At 36.1% G+C, this 21,348-nt stretch overlaps 1 protein-coding gene across 1 annotated transcript; it reads left to right on the top strand.

Annotated features, from left to right (window-relative positions):
- Nucleotides 1-3,052: 3,052 nt before the first annotated feature.
- LOC105485340 (D-amino acid oxidase activator) lies at nucleotides 3,053-20,564 on the top strand. The gene is given in 4 exon segments (XM_071081064.1): nucleotides 3,053-3,384; nucleotides 19,386-19,544; nucleotides 19,547-19,773; nucleotides 20,446-20,564. Coding segments are annotated over 3 exon segments (399 nt in total). The 5' UTR covers nucleotides 3,053-3,296; the 3' UTR covers nucleotides 19,699-19,773; nucleotides 20,446-20,564.
- Nucleotides 20,565-21,348: the final 784 nt, after the last annotated feature.

Raw genomic sequence — 21,348 nt, 5'->3', positions numbered from 1 at the left:
CTACACCATAAGATTCAATAGTATTAGTGCTAGGCAGAACACTAAATTCAAAGCAGCTGGAGGACAGAAATTTCCTTCCTCTTATCATCATCCACGCTTTCTTAACTGCTTAGGTGTGTACTGTTAGTTCCTGGCTGCATTTTCTCCTCTTCAACTTACAAATTTTTCCTGTATTAAAACTAATTCGGCTCTGTCATATTTTATTTGGGCCTTATTTTCTAATAGTGACAATGAGTGTAAAAGAAATTCACATTATCCAATCCTATTTTCTTTCTTTCAAGTAGTCACCAAATCCACAAAAATGTAAGGCCCAAAAATAATGTACCAATGGTGAAAATTTTAAACATTTCTGACACATAGATGAGGGGGATATATATTTATGAAGTAATGAGCTTATTATAGGGGACCGAGTTTGATACTTTCTCTGCCTTCACATCGTTGTGAGAGTTTACAGATTTTACAAACTCAAGGTTATAAATTACTTTCCAATTATGGGTTCCCTACTCTGAAATAATTAAAGTAGATTCAAATGGTCTTTTTGGTAGCATTCCTTCTTTCTGTCATAGCACTAATAAAAGCCCTAAATTTGTCAAGAAAAAGAAAACGGAGTATCAAGTTGAATTTTTTGATGTGCAGGGGAACCAACTGAAGAATATTTTTCTAGCAATTGTCTAATTTACTTTCATCATATTTCTAAACATTCCAAAGCAATATTTAATCTTCTGACAGTTGTGCTTTCTCAGTCTCTATTGAATGCAAAGAGAATCACTCTATGTCCTTTTTTATTCCATATTGTGGGTTATTTTTAGTTTTTTATTTCTTGGATGATTTCTTATTGGCTTTTACAATAAATTCTAGCTACTGGATTTTTACTTGGTTAATCTTCCTAACCAAAATTTGATCTACCTTTTTTGTCCCCAGACTGGACATGTTTCTTAACTGGATTAATCATCTCGCTCATTGGATTTTTTTTTTTTTTTCCAAGAAGAGACTAGAGTTACAGTCTTGTTATATCTCTAATCAGAATAAACTATCAAGATTAAAATAATTGCTTAAGGATAAACAAACAGAATTTCTAATATATAGCAGGTATCTTTGTTATAGGTTAAGCAGTCTGTCCTCACTGAAAATGCTATTATTTTCCAGTTTTGGGGAAACTGGAATTTCTCTGTGTAGCCATGCTGGCAACTTGTCTTGGTTTCTTTTATTTATTTATTTTACCCCCATGACTAATAATTTTGAAGTGCCTTTGACACCATGCCTTTTTTATCATTCTCATTTTTAAGTCAGCTAACAAAATACCAAACAACACATTCATTAATATTATCTACTATTTATTACATATTTATAAATTATAGAAGTTGGACTGGTAAAAGTAAAATTATTTTAGAAATCCTACATATATAAAATAAAACAGCTCACCCATGTACCCTCAACCAAAATATTCTATTTTTATTCATTTATTTATTTTAAATTATTTTGAGACAGAGTCTTGCTCTGTTGCCCAGGCTGGAGTGCAGTGGTGCCATCTGGGCTCGCGGCAACCTCTGTCTCCTGGGTTCAAGAGATTCTCCTGCCTCAGCCTCCCAAGCAGCTGAGATTACAGGCCCGCACCACCACACCTAGCTATTTTTTTTTCTTTCTTTTCTTTTTTCAACACAGAGTCTCGCTCTGTCGCCCAGGCTGGAGTGCAGTGGCGCGATCTCGGCTCACTGCAAGCTCCGCCCCCCGGGTTCCCGCCATTCTCCTGCCTCGGCCTCCGAGTAGCTGGGACTACAGGCGCCGCCACCACGCCCGGGTGATTTTTGTATTTTTAGTAGAGACGGGGTTTCACCGTGTTAGCCAGGATGGTCTCGATCTCCTGACCACATGATCCGCCCACCTCAGCCTCCCAAAGTGCTGGGATTAGCTGTGAGCCACCGCACTTGGCCATTTAATTTTTAAAATACTGTTTGAAAATTGAGTTGAAGCTGTTATACAGACAATAAGACTGTGCGGCCAATGCACTTTATATTGATCGAGGTGAAGGATATAGGACTGGAATAAATAGTATGAAATTTGGACTAAGAACCAGTTACAGGACAAATAACATATTAGCACAGATTTGATATGAGATTTACCTAGATGATACCAAGAGGGCTTCTAGGAAATTTTCATCCTTTCATACAAAAATTAAATTGATGGGTTCAGAATTTCAAATAAGTTTTTGCTACTTACTTGAAAATAAGAAAGGGAGCGCTATTTGTCTAGAAAGTTGGTTATATTACATGATAAGGCATTTAAAAACATTTCGTGGTAGCTTATACAGATATATCATGAACATAAATCAAAGATTTTACTTGATTAATAAGAGAAACAATAAGATGTTACAACCGATTCAAAGGCAAATTTAAAGTCATATATAAGTAGAACTGGTCGATTCACAGAACAATAGTCCACAGCATTCTCACTGGACACAATTACTTTGCATTTTTCTGAAAGAAAGTCAATTGCATTTATGCCATATTTTTAAAATTTTACAAAGTTGTAAAATAGCTCAAAGATGATGAAAGGCAGAGAAATCTTGGAAGCCTCTGCTAGTCACGTGATTTAGTAATATTTACAGCTCATTTCAGTCTTTCACAACTTTCTCCTGCATTCACTATCACACTCCATTCTCTTTCCACACCAAAATAAGAGGAATCATTTAACCCTATCTAAGATCTCATAAAATACTAATATAACTTAAGATCCCCTCGAAAAACTACCTTGTGGTCAGCACAGTAGGAAAGGCCCCTTGATGGGGAAGAGGAAACTTCCCAACACTCGCACAGGAAAGGGAGGAACGGACCATTTCATCTTGAGGTTTGGAGCTTTGGAAAGGCTATGCACGTGTTACGTAAGTATGGTATAGGCAATCCATTTCATGAAGAATCAAGAATGAGGCATCACGATTAATTTTTTCTTGCCATCTTAATACTTTTGTTTTACTGTAATTAAATAACTCAACATATAGTCCGATCCAGAGAGAGAAGCCACTCTTCCTTTGGGCTTAATTTCAAAACACAGACGTATATATTTCAATTAACAGATGACATTTGAATCTCTGAGGGAATTTTGTTTTAACCAAAAACCTCTGAAAAATTAAGTAAAATGGACAATTCCTACAATCGCTCCACAATCACTAAACCAACATGTACGTTAAAAGATGTGATAGAGTTAATGTGTATTATACATCCACTTAAATACTGTTGCAGCAAAGGAGACAGAGAGAAGAAGAGAGAAGGTAACAAGGAAAGAAGGATGGAAGAGAGGGCATGAGGACAGTTATTTGGAAATGGCACAGAGGCATTTACAGAGATCATTATATCCTTGAGTCCTTTACCTTCCTCAGCCCTACGCAGAGTATATATCTTCTTCGTTTTAAACTTTTAACCAGGAGAAAGCTAAATGCTAATCTTGGAACTTAAGAAAGCAACTTCTCTGGGCTTTTTAATATTAGATTATATTTCATGTTGAACTTTTCTCTAGCTCAGAAATCATTTGTCTATTACACAGTAACCATTTTAAAACTTTCTTTTTTAAAAAAAGTATCCACTGGCTTCTTCCTATTTTCTCATGCAGTAGTTTTTCTTGTATTTTGTTTACATAAAAATTACTAGGAAAGTTTGTTGAATGTTCAGATTTCCAGGCCTCCCATCATCAGTAAATCTGGATCACCCTCAGCATACCCATCTTTGTCAAGCATCTTTGGTGATAATGCTGTGTGCCTCTTTAGAACTACGAGGCTATTGAGAAGGAAATATGTGAAAAATAAGCCTGCCCATATACAACAATAACATGGGAAAGGAACAATGTAAATTTCACACTGCCTACGTGTGTGTGTGTGTGTGTGTGTGTGTGTAGGTGTTTTAAATATAAAACACTTAAAACTATTTCCTGGATTATTTTCAACTGTTAGACCTAGTAGTGAAGCTCTACCAAGTTACAATATCTGATGCTATCTATCTATCTTTTGCCTATGATAATTATTTAATCATCTATTCACTTGGGTAACGGGACTTTTTCCCCTAAATAATGCTGTTATTTTCTTTATGTTAGGCTTTACGAGTGTAAGCAAAATTGCATTTTGTTAACTTTTTTAGAATAGTATAAACATTAAGTTAAAATCAATAGAAAAATGTTATTTTTAAAATTGTTCTGAAAATAATTTTTAACCAGATAATTTAATGTCGACTTTCATGTTTTATCTGAGGCTATTTAAATTTGTCATTTACCATATTCTTAAAGTCCTTTAGTTTGCCATGCAAAAAAAGTATAGCCAGGCAGCTAGAAAATGGAAAAGTCACTCACTGAAATTATATTTATAGGCATAGCAACAGAACTATTACAGAGTAATTCCACAGTGATTTTTAGTCATACTGATGAGCTATAATCTGTCTATAAAGTAGTAGAGGCTATAGTTTATTGGTGTGAAGCAAAGTTAAATTTAGATGTGGTCTGTAAGAAGTTATTTCTATTCATTTTCAATCTAGAGTTCCAATCAAAGCTGCCTAATCTTTGTACTACAGGAAAGCTACTTAAATAAGTTCTACCATCTCTAAAAGGAAGTGAAATTATTCAACTTCCCTATCAAACTTTCCTTTGGAACAAGGAATTAGGCAAGAATACATTGTAGGTATGATTGTGTGAAGTTTCATGCTAGAAGCTTACCTGGCCAGAGAGTTAGACTGTACAACTCTGTAACAGATGGTCTAATTTAAACTATGTATATATTTTATTTTTCCATGTTGAGTATTTCTATGACATCCTATTTATCAGGTTATAAAATTTTCCATGACAACTTTTATTATTATAAATAATGAAATTATTTATTTATACTGAATGAATCTTTGATACATTGAGAATAATGCCAATGGGCCTATGATGTTTCCCAAGTCCTTCAATATCTAAACCATATAATTGCAGGCACCACATAGGAAGACAGAAATTGTTTCGATTTGCTAAACATCTTTCAAAAGATTTTACTCAAAACACTGCTTATTACTAGAAAGTATGTCTCTGTGTGTGTGTGTGTGTGTGTGTGTGTGCGCGCGTGTGTGTATTTTAAGAACATGGTCATTTGTAATACATAGATGTCATCTTACTAACGGCAGTATTCTGCTTCTTCAAGATTATCTCAAGGCAAAGGGCAATAGATTAATCAATAAATGACAATGTTCTATCAACTTGAATTTTAAAATAAAATCAGATATTGCTACAAATTCATAATCAATTATTTCACAGTGAAATTAATCAGTTTAAGGGTTTGGGGATTGACTGACTAAAGCCAGCAATCATGTGTATCTAAAACAAAATCTGACATGCATAACTTTACAATTATCTGAAACAAATCAGCTGCAAGAAAATACTCCAGGATGGAAAAAGTTAAAATTGCAATTACTCTTTTCAAGTTGGAATTGAGAATTGGGGAAGAGAGGAAGTTGGAGAAAAGCCAGAGTCAAAATTTTGGTGAGAAATAAAGAATAGTTGAAGGAGTGTTTTCACAAGTGTCCTTAAGGCTTTGAAAATGTCATTCCTCTTCTGGAAATCTCATGACTTTTAAAAAGTAAAAGACAAACTTTATGATCACTCTGAAATTAAGCAGAAGATTGTATTTCCCTCTTTGAACACTCAGCTCATTTTTTTCTAGACATTCCAAGGTGATTCTAAATGGCACTTTGCACTGTCATTTTAAAAGAATTTCTCAGATATTTGCTGGGCACTTTATGGAAGGAGACACTGAGGTAACGATGTTAAGCTGCACACTCAGAGAGAGATAAGAAAGCAGAAGTTAAGTAAGCCTTAGAAACCAAATCTCCAGACTCCTGGGCCTTCATTCTTAAGCCACACTCTCATTTAATATATCCACTGTGGCTTTTACCGTGACAAAAAACGTAATTGGATCCATGAATGCAGAGCTGTGGAGGGCACTATTAGCATTACACATTATCTTTCATCTTGGAATCTCACAAAGCTTTATTAAACTGTTCAAAAAGGAAGTGTTATTGTTCCCAGGTACCTCTCTCTCCCCAAAAGATAGCTCAAGTGGATTTATCAGGTGGCTAAATGCGCGTACTAAAGAGGTTAAATTTAATTCAGGAGAGGATCTCTCCCTTAGGAACACAGAAGCTTTTGTAGTGTTGGTGCCAAAATGGTTCTCTTGTCAGAGGAGTTACGTCTTACGAGATCCTCTAAGCACATTTACGAAAGGAGAGGAACTTGACCACAGAAACTGTGTTTGATACATTCGAGCAGCAAAGTAAATTTTCATTCCATGGCATGCTGTAATGGGGGAAGGTAAAAATATCTCAGATTGATCAACTCCACTTCGATTATATTAATCGAAGGCTGTATTTATGAAGGTAAATTAAAGAAAAAATTAGAAATAATCTGAGTTATTTAGGGTGAAGAATATTACATTATGAATCTTTAAGGCAAATTGAAATCCAATCATTTCTTATTTAAAAAGTTTAATATATAAATACTCTCAGTTATAGTTAAGACAGAAAGTAAGATATTGGTAGTGTCTTTATTGGAATATCTATTTACAGAACTTAGGAGGAAAAATGTGTGTGTAATGGCTTCAATTATTCACTTTTATTTTGTGTGTTTTGCATAAAGAAAAACTAAGAACTGCACACTAAATTTTTATGAATGCACACACACACACACACATATATATATACCCACCTTTTTAAATGGGTGATGATGATAGGGGAGAGGACTACTAAAATAACTCTAAATAATATTTATTGTAGTGTCTCATTCTCATACTAATTTATTAAAATTTTATGTCAATAATTCTCCACATTAATATATATTTTTTCAGGCTCTTTCAGAGACATTTTTACTCACGATTTGGAAAAACCAACAAGAGAAGAAAAAAGAAATTCTTATCTGAAACTTGAACTTATCAAAACTCACTTGTCTAGAAATTAGCCTGGGAATATCCAGGCACTGGAATTTCTCACTTTTTTTCCTTCTCCCTCTCAACTTCAGTACTGAGATGAGAAAGTCATTTCCAAATGTCTATGTTTTGAATTTTTAAATAGACCAAATTTAGAGTCATATAAAGATATAATAATTAGCTTTCTTAATAATTTTCACCCAGAGGTACTCTTACAGAGAATAAAAACAACAACAGCAGCAAAGCCTTTTCCTCATTCACTTGTACCAAAAAACGAGTGTCTGTTAAAAAAAAAAAAAAATTACATATGAGGTACTACAAAATGGGAGGTCCACAGGCCTAATTCTCCCTCTGGGTGATTTATGATGTGGGTGTAAAACGTGAAGTGGGTGTTTTAAAAAATAATAAAAAGAATCCTTCCTTTATCTCATTCTAAATCTGATGAATGGCTATAAATACGGCATGAAATCTGGGGCCAGCCACAGTTCCAATTATTCCTAATTTCCTTATACCCAACGCATATGATTGAGTTAGAGTACCTGGTGAGTACTGCAGCTCAAAATGTTTGAGTCTCAGCATGATTCCAGTCCCTGCCTTAGTTTCTCCAGGCTCCCATTGATTGGTGTCAAGCACAGTTCCCTCACCCCCTATACAGCCCCCGTATTCCCAACTCACCACCCGCCAGGGGCTCCTGTCAGCACCCAGGAGCGTTTTCATAGCCCTCTACTGCTTACAGTTACCTCTGTAAACTGTTCTGAGGACTCCTCAGCAACATTCTGATGAAATTTGTTAGTAGCCACAGGCTAGTGGAAGAACAACATCACTCTTTTATTTTCTCCTGTCTGCCTCCTGTAGTTCTCCCTATAACCTGGTGGCTTACATCTTTCAATCAGGCTCATTTTGTATAAAGCAGGCCTTTATGTCAGAAGCTGAGACCTCCAACAGATGGAACTGAAAACCATCCTGCTACCAGACCTCGGATCCGGAAGGTCAGTCTTGGTGCTTGTTTTTCCCAGAGTCACTGAGGCTCTTCAAGGCTGTGACACCTTACCTTTGGTGCAGTCTATCAAATAGAATTTCTACTCTCCCTAAATTATATTTCCTCCAGTGCAGATTAATTAGTGATTTACTTCTGGGTTACATACCTAAAATATATTGGTTATAAAAATAATCCTATGCAAATGCCAGTCACATAAAAATGAACTGAATGTAAAAATTAGAAACTCACCAGGCACAGGGGCTCATGCTGGTAATCCCACACTTTGGAAGGCCAAAGTAGGAGGATGGCTTGAGCCCAGGAGTTCAAGACCAACCAGGGAAACCTAGACCCCATCTCTACAAAGAATTTAAAAATTAGCCAGGCATGTTGGCGCATGCCTGTAGTCCCAGCTACTTGGAAAGCTGAGGAGGGAGGATCCTTTGAACACGGAAGGGATTCTTCAGTGAGCCAAGATCACAGCGCTGCACTCCAGCCTGAGTGACAGAGACAGTCCCAAGTTCCTGTCTCAAACAAACAAACCACCTATAAACTAAAACATTTAAAAAATTTACTTATGACAGAAAAACATGATTTGTGAGATAGGTATCTATCAGGTATCTACCAGAGCAATTTTAATTCCTAAAAATAGGCACGTAGTTTTTTAAATAATAGAATATCATGAGAGTCATTTCCAAAAGGCATGATTCTGTGTCTTGAACATTAATTCTTTTGCTTGTAAAATTTCATTAAAAATTTATTTACCTTGTTAATGTTTAAGACTTTGCCTCAAGCGAAAATAGAATCTATCATTTAAAATATTTTTCAAAAGATCTCTACTGCGTAGTATTATTTAACAGTCTGTAATGATAGTTAATACTATGAAATATATTTGGTTTCTTGGTCATTTGTGACCATCCAGTTAGACAATTATTTTCCGCCAAAGCAGCCCACAGGAAATTTTAAGCTGAGTTTTCTTAGAACAACATCTAACAATATAGCTGCACTTCAATGAAAAAGGATTGTTTCTTACACAAATGTACGTTATACAGATGTACTTTTCTAAAAAACTTTTTCTTCAGATTCAACAGGAAGATTACGGTGTGTTTCTTTAATTAGAGGATTTCTGCAATTGTGTGGTTTACTGGTCTGTACAGGAGCTTCCCTTAGTACATGTTCAATAATCAGTTGGTATTGAGGAGTGCTGAAACCTGTGCTAACTTCCCAACTGAAGAGAGCAGATGCATCCTCACCCATTGGTACTTTTACAAACTAGGACCATAGCAGCTTTTCTCAGCGGCTCCTACAAAATTCCAAGGAGAAAGGGCACTCTGTTCTTTTCTGTTCAAGAATAGACTTGATTACACGTTTTGGGGCATGGGGTTTAAAGGAATATAGGAAAAGGGAGTCTCCAGTTGCCTACATTTAGAGACTAGACCCTTCTCTGCACTTTCCATGGAAGGATAGTGTGAAAGATATTTTAAATCAATTGATTTATCTTGCTTTATTTCTGAGCAACTTGACTCCAGCTATATTGCAATGAAAAAGAATTTTAAAATGGCAGAAACTCTGATTTGTCCTGTGCCCCTTCTTCTAAATTCCAGGAGTCTATGCCCCTTGACAGTAGGACTTTGCTTTGCTATTTCTTTATGCCAAACACCAATACCAATGCCTGGCATATAACAGATGCTCACCTATTTGTTGGCTGAAAAAAATGGGTGATCTTCAATTTTTAGTCAAACTCACCCACTCTTGTCTCCTCATTTGCATTGTTTTTTGTCTCACAGATTGATTATCTCATTAATTCATGTATTTGTTGATTCATCCATTCATTCAACAACTATTCACTGGGCACTAACATATACTTATGATTTGTTCAGAGTTCTCAGAATTCAGTGGTGCACAGGACCACTTATCTTTATCTCTTTACCTTCGCTGTAAATTTCTCCTCACCTTTTAGAACACAGCCCCCATCTTACCATTCGAGGTTGCTTCCCAAAACAAGTACATAGCTTTGTTTCTGTTGGGATTGTTTCTTGGTTTTTTAAAGGGTTTTTGCCAATCACAATTAAAAAAAAAAATAGGAAAGGCCAAAAGAGCAACAAACACTACAGAAGTGTAAGAATGCTAGAAGGTCCTATCAGTATTGTCTGTGATCTATAATTCCTGACACCTTTATTGAAATTCTTTAGGACTTTATATTGGCTTCTTAGGGCTGACATAATACACTATTGCAAACTGAGTGGTTTAAACCAGTTTCAGTCAATTTATCGTCTCACAGTTCTGGAGGGTAGAAGTCTGAAATTAACACACAGGCTGGTTCCCACTGGATGAAGAATCTGCACCATGCTTCTCTCCGACCTCCTAGTGGTGTCCAGCAATGCACCACCTTCCTTGGTTGGCAGGCACATCAGTCAATCTCTGCCTCTGTCTTCACATGATCACCATTCCCTGTGGCTCTGCTCCTCTTCCTAGAAAGACATCACTAATATTGGATGTAGAGCCCACTCTACTCTAGTATTACCTCATTTTATTTAAGTACATCTACAATGACCCTATTTCCAAATAAGGGCACATTCTGGGGTTCTGGAAACGACATAACTTTTGAGGGGACACCATTTAAACCAGTAGAGACTACTTTTGTGAATTTTAAGAAACTCATAGGAAGAGTTTACTTCGTCCTATTTTTCTCTGATGTCCTCTTTAGCAGAAGCCTTTATAAAATCCTTTATCTATAAGTACCCCTGAAAATAAAGTAGGTCAGAATAATAGGTCATTTTTCAATGACAAAATATTTTATAACACATAGTATTTATCATTTTAGCACATAACAATTTTCAGCAAGTAACATCTTATAAATTGAAATAGTAAGATTAAAATTGCCTGTCATTAAAATTTCATTTCTTTTTCTTCTAAATAAAAATGGATGATTTTAGTCTTTTGGAGGCTGTCATTTTCTAAATCTGTATTTGAATAATGGTAGATTGTGGTAGTGAAATGAGCTATGTAAAGTAGCAGATACAGTGTTTTACCTTTTCTGGCTTGTGTAGTACATGGAATTTTACATGTGTTTTTGGTTCCTAAGAGTCATTGAGGAAGGAGAGGAATGTCAATGGTAGACATTTACCACTTGGTTTTGGTTTGCTGACACCTGTATTAGGGTTCTCCAGAGAGATGGAACCAATAGGATAGATATAGATGACAGATACATGGATGGATAGATAGATAGATAGATAGATAGATAGATAGATAGATAGATAAAGAGAGCATTTGTTAGGAGAATTGGCTCATTTGATTACAGAGCCTGAAAAGCCTCTGGACAAGGCATCTGCAAGCTGGAGATCCTGGCATGTGATGGTGTGGCCCTGGAAGCCAACCGTGTAACTCTCAGACCAAGATCCAAGGAGTAAGAACTCAGCTATGGGAAGTGCGGTGCTAGTACACTAGTCCTAGAGTCCAAAAAGTAGAGTTCTGCTGTCCAAGAGCAGGGAATGAAGAGTAAGTTCCAGCCCTAAGAAGGAGAAACACACACATTCTTTCCTCTATCTTATTGATCCATCTGGGCCATCAGCTGATAAGATGGCTCTGCCCACGGCGAGGAGGGATCTTCCTCAGTCAGTCCGCTGACGCAGATGCCGAAGTCTTCTGGAAACATCCTCACAGAAACACCAAAAATCATGCTTTACCAGTTCTCTAGGTATTTCCATAATCCAGTCCATTTGACATCTACAATTATCACAGCACCTAAACCAGCCTCCTCTTTGAGCAAGATCTCCACATGTTAACCTAGTAATGTGAATCTCCATTTCAAACAATACTCTTCTTAGTATTGAACTCCTTGGAAACCTTTCTTTACAGGAGGTAAAGGTACATATTAATAGGGCCATTGTGTTTTTTCATTTTGCTTTATAATAGCAATAGTCTTGGGCACACTTTATTCAAAACCCAGTGTCAGGACCGGTGAAAATAGTTGAACTAAAGTATTTCATTTATTCCTCCCAAGAAGTCTGGTGAACATGCCATTGTCATTCTACTTTAAAGAAGATTTGGGGTCTTAACTTTGTTCTGTTGGTTGTTAACAGTACCACAAGTGAGTGGAGGAGTGCGGATTTGAATTCAAACCCCTATAACTCCAGGGACTTTTGTCTAAACTCAAACACATACTGTCTGTCCCACTCTCTGAAGTGGCTATTTCATATATGTTTTTATTCATTAAAACTGTGATCCTCCTGTCCAAGCCCTTATATCTTGGCAGACATCCTTTCCTCCAAGATCAAAGAGAAAATAAAATCCATAAAAAACAGACTCCCTTAATATCCCAACCTTAGGATCCAGCGTTTAGCTCCATCTGCTCTTATCTTTCCTATGAGGAAAACTCATCCCTCTACCAAACCTCTGGATATCATCCTTTTCTGTGGCAGTGGAAACAAACTATTGATTCAAATTTTATCTCTCCCTTGTATCCTTCTCATCGGTATTTAAATGTGTTCTAGGCTCTAACATCTTAGTAACAAGAATCCTTTACCCTTCGGCTAACAATCTCTCTACTCTCCTCTCTTCCTTTAGAAGACAAACCTTTAAGGCTTTTAATACTTGCTGTATTAGTCTGTTCTCCTACTGCTAATAAAGATATATCTGAGACTGGGTAATTTATAAAGGAAAGATGTTTAATTGACTCACATTTCCACATGGCTGGGAAGGCCTTACAATTACGGCAGAAGACGAAGGAAGAGCAAAGGGCAGCGGTCAAGAGAGAGAGCTTGTGCAGAAAAATTCCCCTTTATAAAACCATCTGATCTCATGAGACTTATTCACGGTCACAAGAACAGCACAGGAAAGACCCGACCCCATGATTCAATTACCTTCCACTGGGTCCCTCCCACGACATGTGGGGATTGTGGAAACTACAATTCAAGATGAGATTTGGGTAGGGACACAGCGAAATCATATTACTTGCTACCTCTATTTCATCGTTTCTCAATCAACGTACTTTCCTTTGTCTCATGCCTTATTTAACTAAATTCTTTTTCATTAGTCCATAATGTTACTTCTGAATCGAAGTGGTGGCTGGCTCCTATAGTCACAGCTACTCTGGAGGCTGAGGCAGGAGAATGGCGGGAACCCGGGAGTCGGAGCTGGCAGTGAGCCGAGATCGCGCCACTGCACTCCAGCCTGGGGGACAGAGTGAGACTCTGTCTCACAAAAAAAAAAAAAAAAAAGTGTGTAGTACTATCTCATTATGTTTTCATTTGCATTTTCTTAATCACTAATAATATTGAGCATCTTTTCATATGCATATTCTCTACCCATATATTTTTTTCAGTGGTCTGCTAAAGCTTTTGTTCATTTCTTATTGGGTTTTTTTCTATTATTGAGTATTGAGGTTTCTTTATACTTTCAGGATACAAATATTACATTAGATATATCCTTTGTAAATATTTTATTGTGTGCCATGGAGAACTGTCTTTTAATTCTCTTAACAATGACTTTTAAAGAGCAGAAGCTCTTTTTCATTTGTTATTTTTTGTTGTTGCGATTGTTTAATTTTGATGAAGTCCAATTTATCACATTTATTCTTGCATGGATCAGGTTTTTTTCTGTGGCACCTAATACATCTTTACTTAACGCTAATCCATGCAGATAGTCTCATATGTTTTCTTCCATGAGTTTTACAGTTTAAGACTTCACACTAACGTCTATAATCCAACTTGAGTTAAATTTTAAATGTGGATCAAATAACTGTTGTGTAATGACTACCCAGATGTTCCAGCATCATTGTGGAAAATAAGATATTGCTATTCTCCCTACAAGTTTTCTTTGCCCCTTGGCCAAAATCAGTTGTCCATATAGGTCTATTTGTTTTTTTTACTCTCTATTTTATCCTATTGATTTATTTGTGTATCTTAATGCTAATACCTGTCTTAAAATTATACTTATTCCCAGTTTTGTTCTTTTAGAAAAGTGTTACAGCTATAATAATTCTTTTGCATTTACACAGGAATTTTAAATTCAGCTTGCCAATTTCTACAGTGTAGCTTGCTGGGATTACATGGAAGCTATAGATGAATTTGGGGACAACTGACATCTTAAGAATACTGTCTTCCAACCCATTAAAAATGTATCTTTCTGCATTTATTTATTTAGGTAATCATCAATTTTTCCTTAGTGTTTTCTATTTTTAACTGTGTGAAACTTTCACAAATTTTGTCAGATTTATCTGGAAGTATTTTGTATTTTTTTTTTTTTTGCTATTATAAGTACCATTTTTAAAATTTCAATTTCATATTGTTCTTTGTTCTTGTATCAGATGATTTTAATGTTATATATTAAATTTGAATTTTGAAACCTCACTAAAATCATACATTAGCTCTTACACCTTTCTGTATGTTTCATAGTTATTTATACAGTTTATGATATTGTCTACAGATAAAACCAGCTTATTTCTTCTTATCCAATTTGGATGCCTTTTATTTATTCCTGCTTTATTACTATGAAAGAAAATGTCACTATCAAGTTAACTAGAAATATTGAAAGCAGACAATCTTGCCTTTTACCTGAACTTAGGTAATCCGGGGCAATGATTGGGCTCAATGTATTTGCTTATTTTTCTGTCCGTGGTTGCCTGATGTTTTTTGTCTTTAAAACCATCATTTCAAATGTTCTGTCTGTTTCTTGATGGTTTGTTTTTTTCTTATGGCAGAGTTAGGCTGGTCCTTTTTGTTCATATACGTCTGAAATAGTCCACATTGTCCTTTAAAATGTTTAATGTTCATGTCAGGATTTCTTCTATTCTGACTAAACATTATCTGGCTGAGGAAAGTTATCTACTTGCATAGCTTTGATTATAATTTGAATAGAAATGACTCCCACACTTATGTCTCTAACTCAAATCTCTCATTTGAATTCTAAAGGCATTTTTAACCACCAAATCTACAGTTCCACATAAAAATTTCACAGACAGATCAAACTTGGCATGTCAAAAAATGAACCCATGCTCAACCCACCACTTACTTGGTCCGTTGGATTTTGTGTCTCAACAAATGGCATCATCATCTGGAAGAAACCTGGAAGTCAGCCACGACTCTGCTTCCATCCCTAAACTCAGACTTAATCATGAAGTCCTGTTGAGTCTACCACCATAAATATATTTTAAAACCTTTACATGGTTTCTTTCCACTACCCCTCATCTCACTTCCTTTCAAAAATCCCCTGTTTGGGGTTAAACTATATCCCCAAGAAAGATATATTGCAGTCCTAATCCGTAATACCTACGAATATGACCTTATTTAGAAATAGGATATTTGCAGATGTAATCAGTTAAAATGAGGTCATTAGAGTGGGCTGTATTCCATTATGACAGGGGTCCTTGTTGGAAGAGGAGAAGAGTACAGAGGCAGACACACACGGAGAAGAGAAGGTGAGGACATACAGGAAGAGCGCCATGATGATGGAGTGATATGGCCAACAAGCAAGGAGCTCCATGGATTGCCAGCAACACCGGAAGCTAAGAAAAGGACATTGAACAGATTTTCCCCTAAAGCATTTAGAGAGAGCATGTCCTGCTGAAACCTCCATCCCAAACTGGGAGAGAATAGATTTCTGTTATTTTGAGCCACTCCATTCACGTACTCTGTTGTAGCAGCCTAGGAAACAAATCCACTCCCATTTCATCACCTGATTTCAACAAGAGCCACTTAAGCTCCTGTGTGCCACCAGGTATTGTGCTTAGCCCCTTTACATGCTACCCCAGGCAGGAGTCAGAGTGGTCTTGTAAAAAAGCAAATTGGAAGGTGTCATTGCCCTTCTTCAAACTTTTAGTGGCTCCTTATTATTTTAAGGATGCTGTCCAGGATCTAAAACATGGTCTAAATGGACCTCAGTAATCTGCTCTCCATCCTTTTCTTCATATGCGCCCACTCACTGGAGTGTTTTCTCACTTCCAAAGTATTCTAGTCTCCCTTGCTCCCTAGTTGTCCCGCACCCTGTTCCCTCTCCTTGGAATACTTTTTCCCCCAAACCCTCCTGCTTCATTTGGTTAACATCTGTATATTGTTCAGATGACACTGCCTCAGAGAAACCTCCTCAGAGAAACCTCTCCAGAATATCTGATAACAAAATTGCATGTCTATTTCTGGGCAGCTCTCTCACCCCGTTGACCTATATAGTGTCATATGTGCACCATACAGTGTGCAATATTTGCTTGATTTGTATAATGAATAAGACGTAGTACAAAATATTCTTTGGATGCAGTATTCATGAATGCTCTCAGTTTCCAGATCTCAGTATCTACTATTTTCTTTCCTCTTTTTTTTTTTTTTTTTTTTTTTTAGGAGTTTCGCTCTTGTCACCCTGGCTGGAGTGCAATGGTGCGATCTAGGCTCACTGCAACCTCTGCCTCTCAGGTTCAAGCAATTCTCCTGCCTCAGCCTCCCGAGTAGCTAGGATTACAGGCACCCACAACCAAGCCTGGATAATTTTGGTATTTTTAGTAAAGACGGGGTTTCACCATGTTGGCCCAGTTGGTCTCGAACTCCTGACTTCCAGTGATCTGCCCACTTTGGCCTCCCATAATGCTGGGATTACAGGCATGAGTCATGGTACCTGGCCTCAGTATCGACTATTTTCATACAGCTTCTAATTCTTCATTCTCTCCCCTCTCCATTACAGATCTACATTTCCAAACAATTCCATGGGTAACCTTAATCATCCAAACCCTAAAACCTCAGAGTATTGGATTACGGTGGTCAGGAATTAGGTTAAGAGGAGAATGGAGGAAAAGGAGAGAGAACAGAGAACCCATGAAAGCCAGAAGAGGGTAGGGAATAACACAATTTTGCCAGCTGATTTTGAAAATACCTGGAGTCTCACATATATGCAATTATTGCTCAATTATTTTGCACATGAACCAAATCAGTAAATGGACTGGCTTCTGCTCTTCATCCATTCCTCACGGTGCACTCCTCTCCTTCCCCAGACTTTTGCTATTGTTCTATACTAAGGCCATGTTCTTTTTTTAAAAAAGTGATCTAATTCATATAATAATATTCTGATGATGGAGCAGGAAATGATGTGATTTATCCTGTATCTTTATCAGAGCATCTGAGTTCTGTGTTCTGTAAGAGACGGGACTGGCAAAAACTTTTAACATTCACTGCCTTTGGAATTTACATTTTAGAAACCATTTCCTCTCCCTGATACCTTTTCCCTTTGTTCCTACAAAATATACCTAAATGCGTTAAGGCAGAAACTCTAAAATTATTACAGGAGAAAGAAAAAAAAAACAGTTTGTAAGAAAATAATCAAATGCTAGAGGAAATAAAGTAAATAATCATTACTTGAAGTGAAAACTAGAAAATTAATTAACCAATTTTGAAAATATACTATATACTATTTTAAAATAAAAGTCTTACATAAAATAGTGAATTCCAAATACCTTCTTTTGTTTGGGCTAAACATAAAATATTTATAGAAAATTGATCATCAAAGTCCTGTTTCTATAATTGCCTGACATTTATTTCAACATTTCTGATACAGCAAATGGAGTGACCAATGTCAACAGGCAACATTTAAAAAGCCATTTCTTTGAGATTTAGAATACTTTTGCCATCCCTGGGGACATGCTTTGAATCTGGCAGGAACATTAGCTGATCATGCTACTTCAATCTGACAGCTTCAGATTTTTAACAGGGGAAAAAGGCAGAACTAATGGATGTGAATAAGCTTAAAAGCACGGGAACTTATCAATCACTGTAAACAGCTGTATTTTGGGAAGCTAACAGAGGTACTTCTAAAAACATAAAAAGTCAATAGATATATTTCTGGCAACTAATAATTTCAATCTGGTCTTCTTCATTTGTCCCTCCTCCAACCCCCAACCTGCCTACCTTCTGTTTTGTTTTGTTTTTTTTTAAAGTATAATATTCTTGTCAGCATTGATTAACATGAAAACATTCTCCTCACATGCACCATTCTGCTTTCCAGAAGGAAATAACACAGTATCTAATTTTATGAAAAGATAACTCAAAAGATGAATGAAACAAATCAAATTATTAACGTGATTATAATCGTTTTCATCCTGTTCTGATTTTTATAATAGAGGACGTGTACACACAATGCTATTTATAATTGGCACATTATTGGGTAATGACTATAACTATTTATCTTTTTGTTCAACCTCAGGCATATAACATCTTACGTATATATTTCAAAGAGCTTGAAAACACAATTATCTGTTTTGCTTTACAATTATTTCAAAATATTCCACTATTGTATTCCTCCACAGAGGCCTCTAACCCTTTATTTTCCAGAACAGATTCGCTTTTGAAGAGATTACTAGTGTGACAATGTTTCAAGCAGCACAATAAAACCCTGTTTCCTCCACTGGAAAAGTGAAAATTTAATTTTATTCTCTAGCCTTCTAAAGGATTAGGTGAGGATCAGGCCAAGTCATTAGACATTAGAATCCTATGAAGAAAATGTCCTCAATATGGAGTCCTTAAGGATACAAACTTGTTTCAAATACTGTGATGGTAATTTCTCACACTGAGAAGGTACTTTTCAATCAACATGACTTGACTGTTTGGGGTAGAACTTGAAAGGCATCAAGATTAATTTCTTTCTATGCACAAGGCACTACATCATTTGCTAAGGATAATAGGACCCACAACACAGTCATGCTCTGATGAACTGACTATTCACCAGGAGAGACAAACAGTGTGAACACACCTATTGCATTACAGTGTGGTGGAGCCCGGATACTGTGGGTAGTACTCACAAGACGGTGTGATTAACTCTATTACTTAGTGTGTCCAGGAAATTTGTAGGTTGGAGGTAATATCTGAGCTGGGATTTTTAAATGTGTTATTTTCCTGGTAGAGAGAGTAACATTTGCATGTAAGATGGATGTCAAGTTTAATGTCAGGTTTAATAGCACGAGGTCTGAAGCCAGCTGCCTGAATTTGAATTCTGGCTCCAAAATTATTTAACTGTGTGACTCTGCAAAAGATACTTAACCCCAGTATTTCAATTTCCTCATCTGAAAAATTAGGTTTAATAATTAAATTTACTCATTTCAAAGCCTTCTGTGTTCACATCAGGTTTGAATCAGGTCTGCTGGGCTTTTCTGTTAGATCATATTCCAGCAATTGTTTTGCAGACAGAGTATTTTATCTGTATTTTTTAATGTTTTTCCCCTCAAAGACAAGTCAGATAGCTTTCCCCAATAAGTAAAGTCATATAAGCCCAGTTTTTAAAACTTCCTGAATAAGCTAGACTTGTTTAATGTAAGCCTTACAGAATCTGTGGATAAACATCCTCAATTCTCAGGCAATCCCCACAATTCTTTATGCTTTTTCACAGTCCTTCCTTTGAAACTATATTTAAATATATAGTTGTGGCAGATAGACCCTAAGGTGACCCACATAATCTTGACTTCTTGGTGGTCACACCTTTGTATAACCCCTTTCTCTTGAATGTGGGCAGAAGCTGGGACTTCTAACCAATGGAACATGGGAAAGGTGATGAGACGTGACTCCGGTGATGAGGTTACATTATCCAAGACTTGGCCAACTGAGACCAGATCTCCTTACAGGCTTGAAGCAGTCATCAGCCATGTTGGAAAAGTGCTCATGGCAAGGAACTATGAGAGGCCTCTAAGGACTTCAGGCAGCATCTAGAATGAATGTGGACGTACTACTACAACCAGCAAAAAGACCAGTCATGCAACCACAAGGAATGAACTTCTACCAAAGCTGAATGGGTTTGGAAGCAGACTCTTCCCAGCCAATCCTTCTGATGAAAATATAGTCTGGCCAACATCTTCACTGGACTCTGATGGACTCTATGCCTGGAACCCAGCTGATAAGACATGGTAATACGTTTTATAAAATTACATTTTTATGAGGATTTGTTACACAGTGATAGAATATAATACCACAGGTAATCAAAATCCTCTCCTCTTGTTTGGTAATATTTCATCACTAAATTATTATTGAAAGTTACACATACTGCTTTGGGAGCTATCATCATCAGTAAAACAATGGAAATTCAAAAGTCCTGTGAAGTTTTTTGAATAGTTAGCGAATTTATGAGGGAAAATATTCAAGTATATTAATTTATCTCAAATAGTAATGACGTCTCCCCTTGCCATTGTTATGGATTTATGGATTTATGTATCTGATACATGTAACATTACATTTTCAATCAATACTATTGATGGACCCTTCCCTACTTTTATAATTTCTAACTATAGTTTTAGGGAGAATACTATTAATTGAAGTATTACTTTTATTTTTTCTATAAATTCCTCTAGAAATATGTATTTCTTATGTCCTTTCTAAGGTTATTAACAAAAAGAAAATAATATTTCTGAATTATAATTCACTTTCCTTCAAAAAATAGTAACTCAGTGTCTAATAAGGTATAGCAAAAAAGTTAAAAGGACTCATAAGTTTATTTTAAAATACCTACTCTGAAGCAAAACTGACTTTCTATTAAAAATAAAACAAGTTTTCTTATTATTGTTTTGTTTCCTTGTTTTTAGGTGATAGGATTGTATTTGCAACTATCTGGTCCATAAGTGATAAAATGCCATTTCCATGCACCCACCTGGCCTGTGTAACTGGGAGAACCTCTCTTTTAATTAAATGTGCTTCAAGTTTTAACAACTGACTTGTGTTAGTGATATGATTGATCTGCCTGTGACTGTCAAACAACACAGATGATTTGCATATCTCACTTCAGCAAAGATAGATGCCTCATCTTGGGATGAATTACAGTTAATTCTTCTAGAAAAAAACAAATAGAAAGAAAAGAATGAAATGTTCTGTAGATATGAAATGAAGTCTTCTGCCTTAATGGAATTGTATCATTATAGATAGCTTACTTAGTACTGAGAATGTAATGTTACAAATGAGGCCATTTATTTTTACTCTGATGTATCTGAGACTCAAGTTAAATAAGTTACTTGGATTTCATTTAACCTGATAGGAACACATTCACATGCTGATAGCTCAAAATCAGCACGTTAGAGACCATGGTCAAATGTTGAGTCTTTAGAAGTGACTTCCTGTGATCAAGTTCCAGTTCTATCTCTTACTTTCTCATTGTGTAATCTTGGCCAACTGTCATAATCTCTCTTAGCTTTATAGAGTCGAAGGTGGTGTTTAAACGAAACAAAATATTCACAGTGCTTAACACAAAGCCCTCCACATATAAACCCTCCGAACATATTCATTATCATTAGTTTACATAGAACTCTCTCCTATGCAAATTAAAGCAGATTCACTAGAATGTCTTTCTTCCTCATATTTGTTTTTCAAATAATTAACCAAGAAAATACATTTTACAAGTTTGGACCATCAGGTTTTTCTTTTTTTTTTTTTTTGAGTTTTTGTTTGCTTGTTTATTCTGTTGTTGTTAAGCAGCTTAGAAAAAGCAAATATTC

Source organism: Macaca nemestrina, chromosome 16 (assembly GCF_043159975.1).
Source record: "Macaca nemestrina isolate mMacNem1 chromosome 16, mMacNem.hap1, whole genome shotgun sequence".
In the NCBI taxonomy this organism is placed as follows: Eukaryota; Metazoa; Chordata; class Mammalia; order Primates; family Cercopithecidae; genus Macaca; species Macaca nemestrina.
This window is presented reverse-complemented; position numbering and strand designations above follow the sequence as displayed.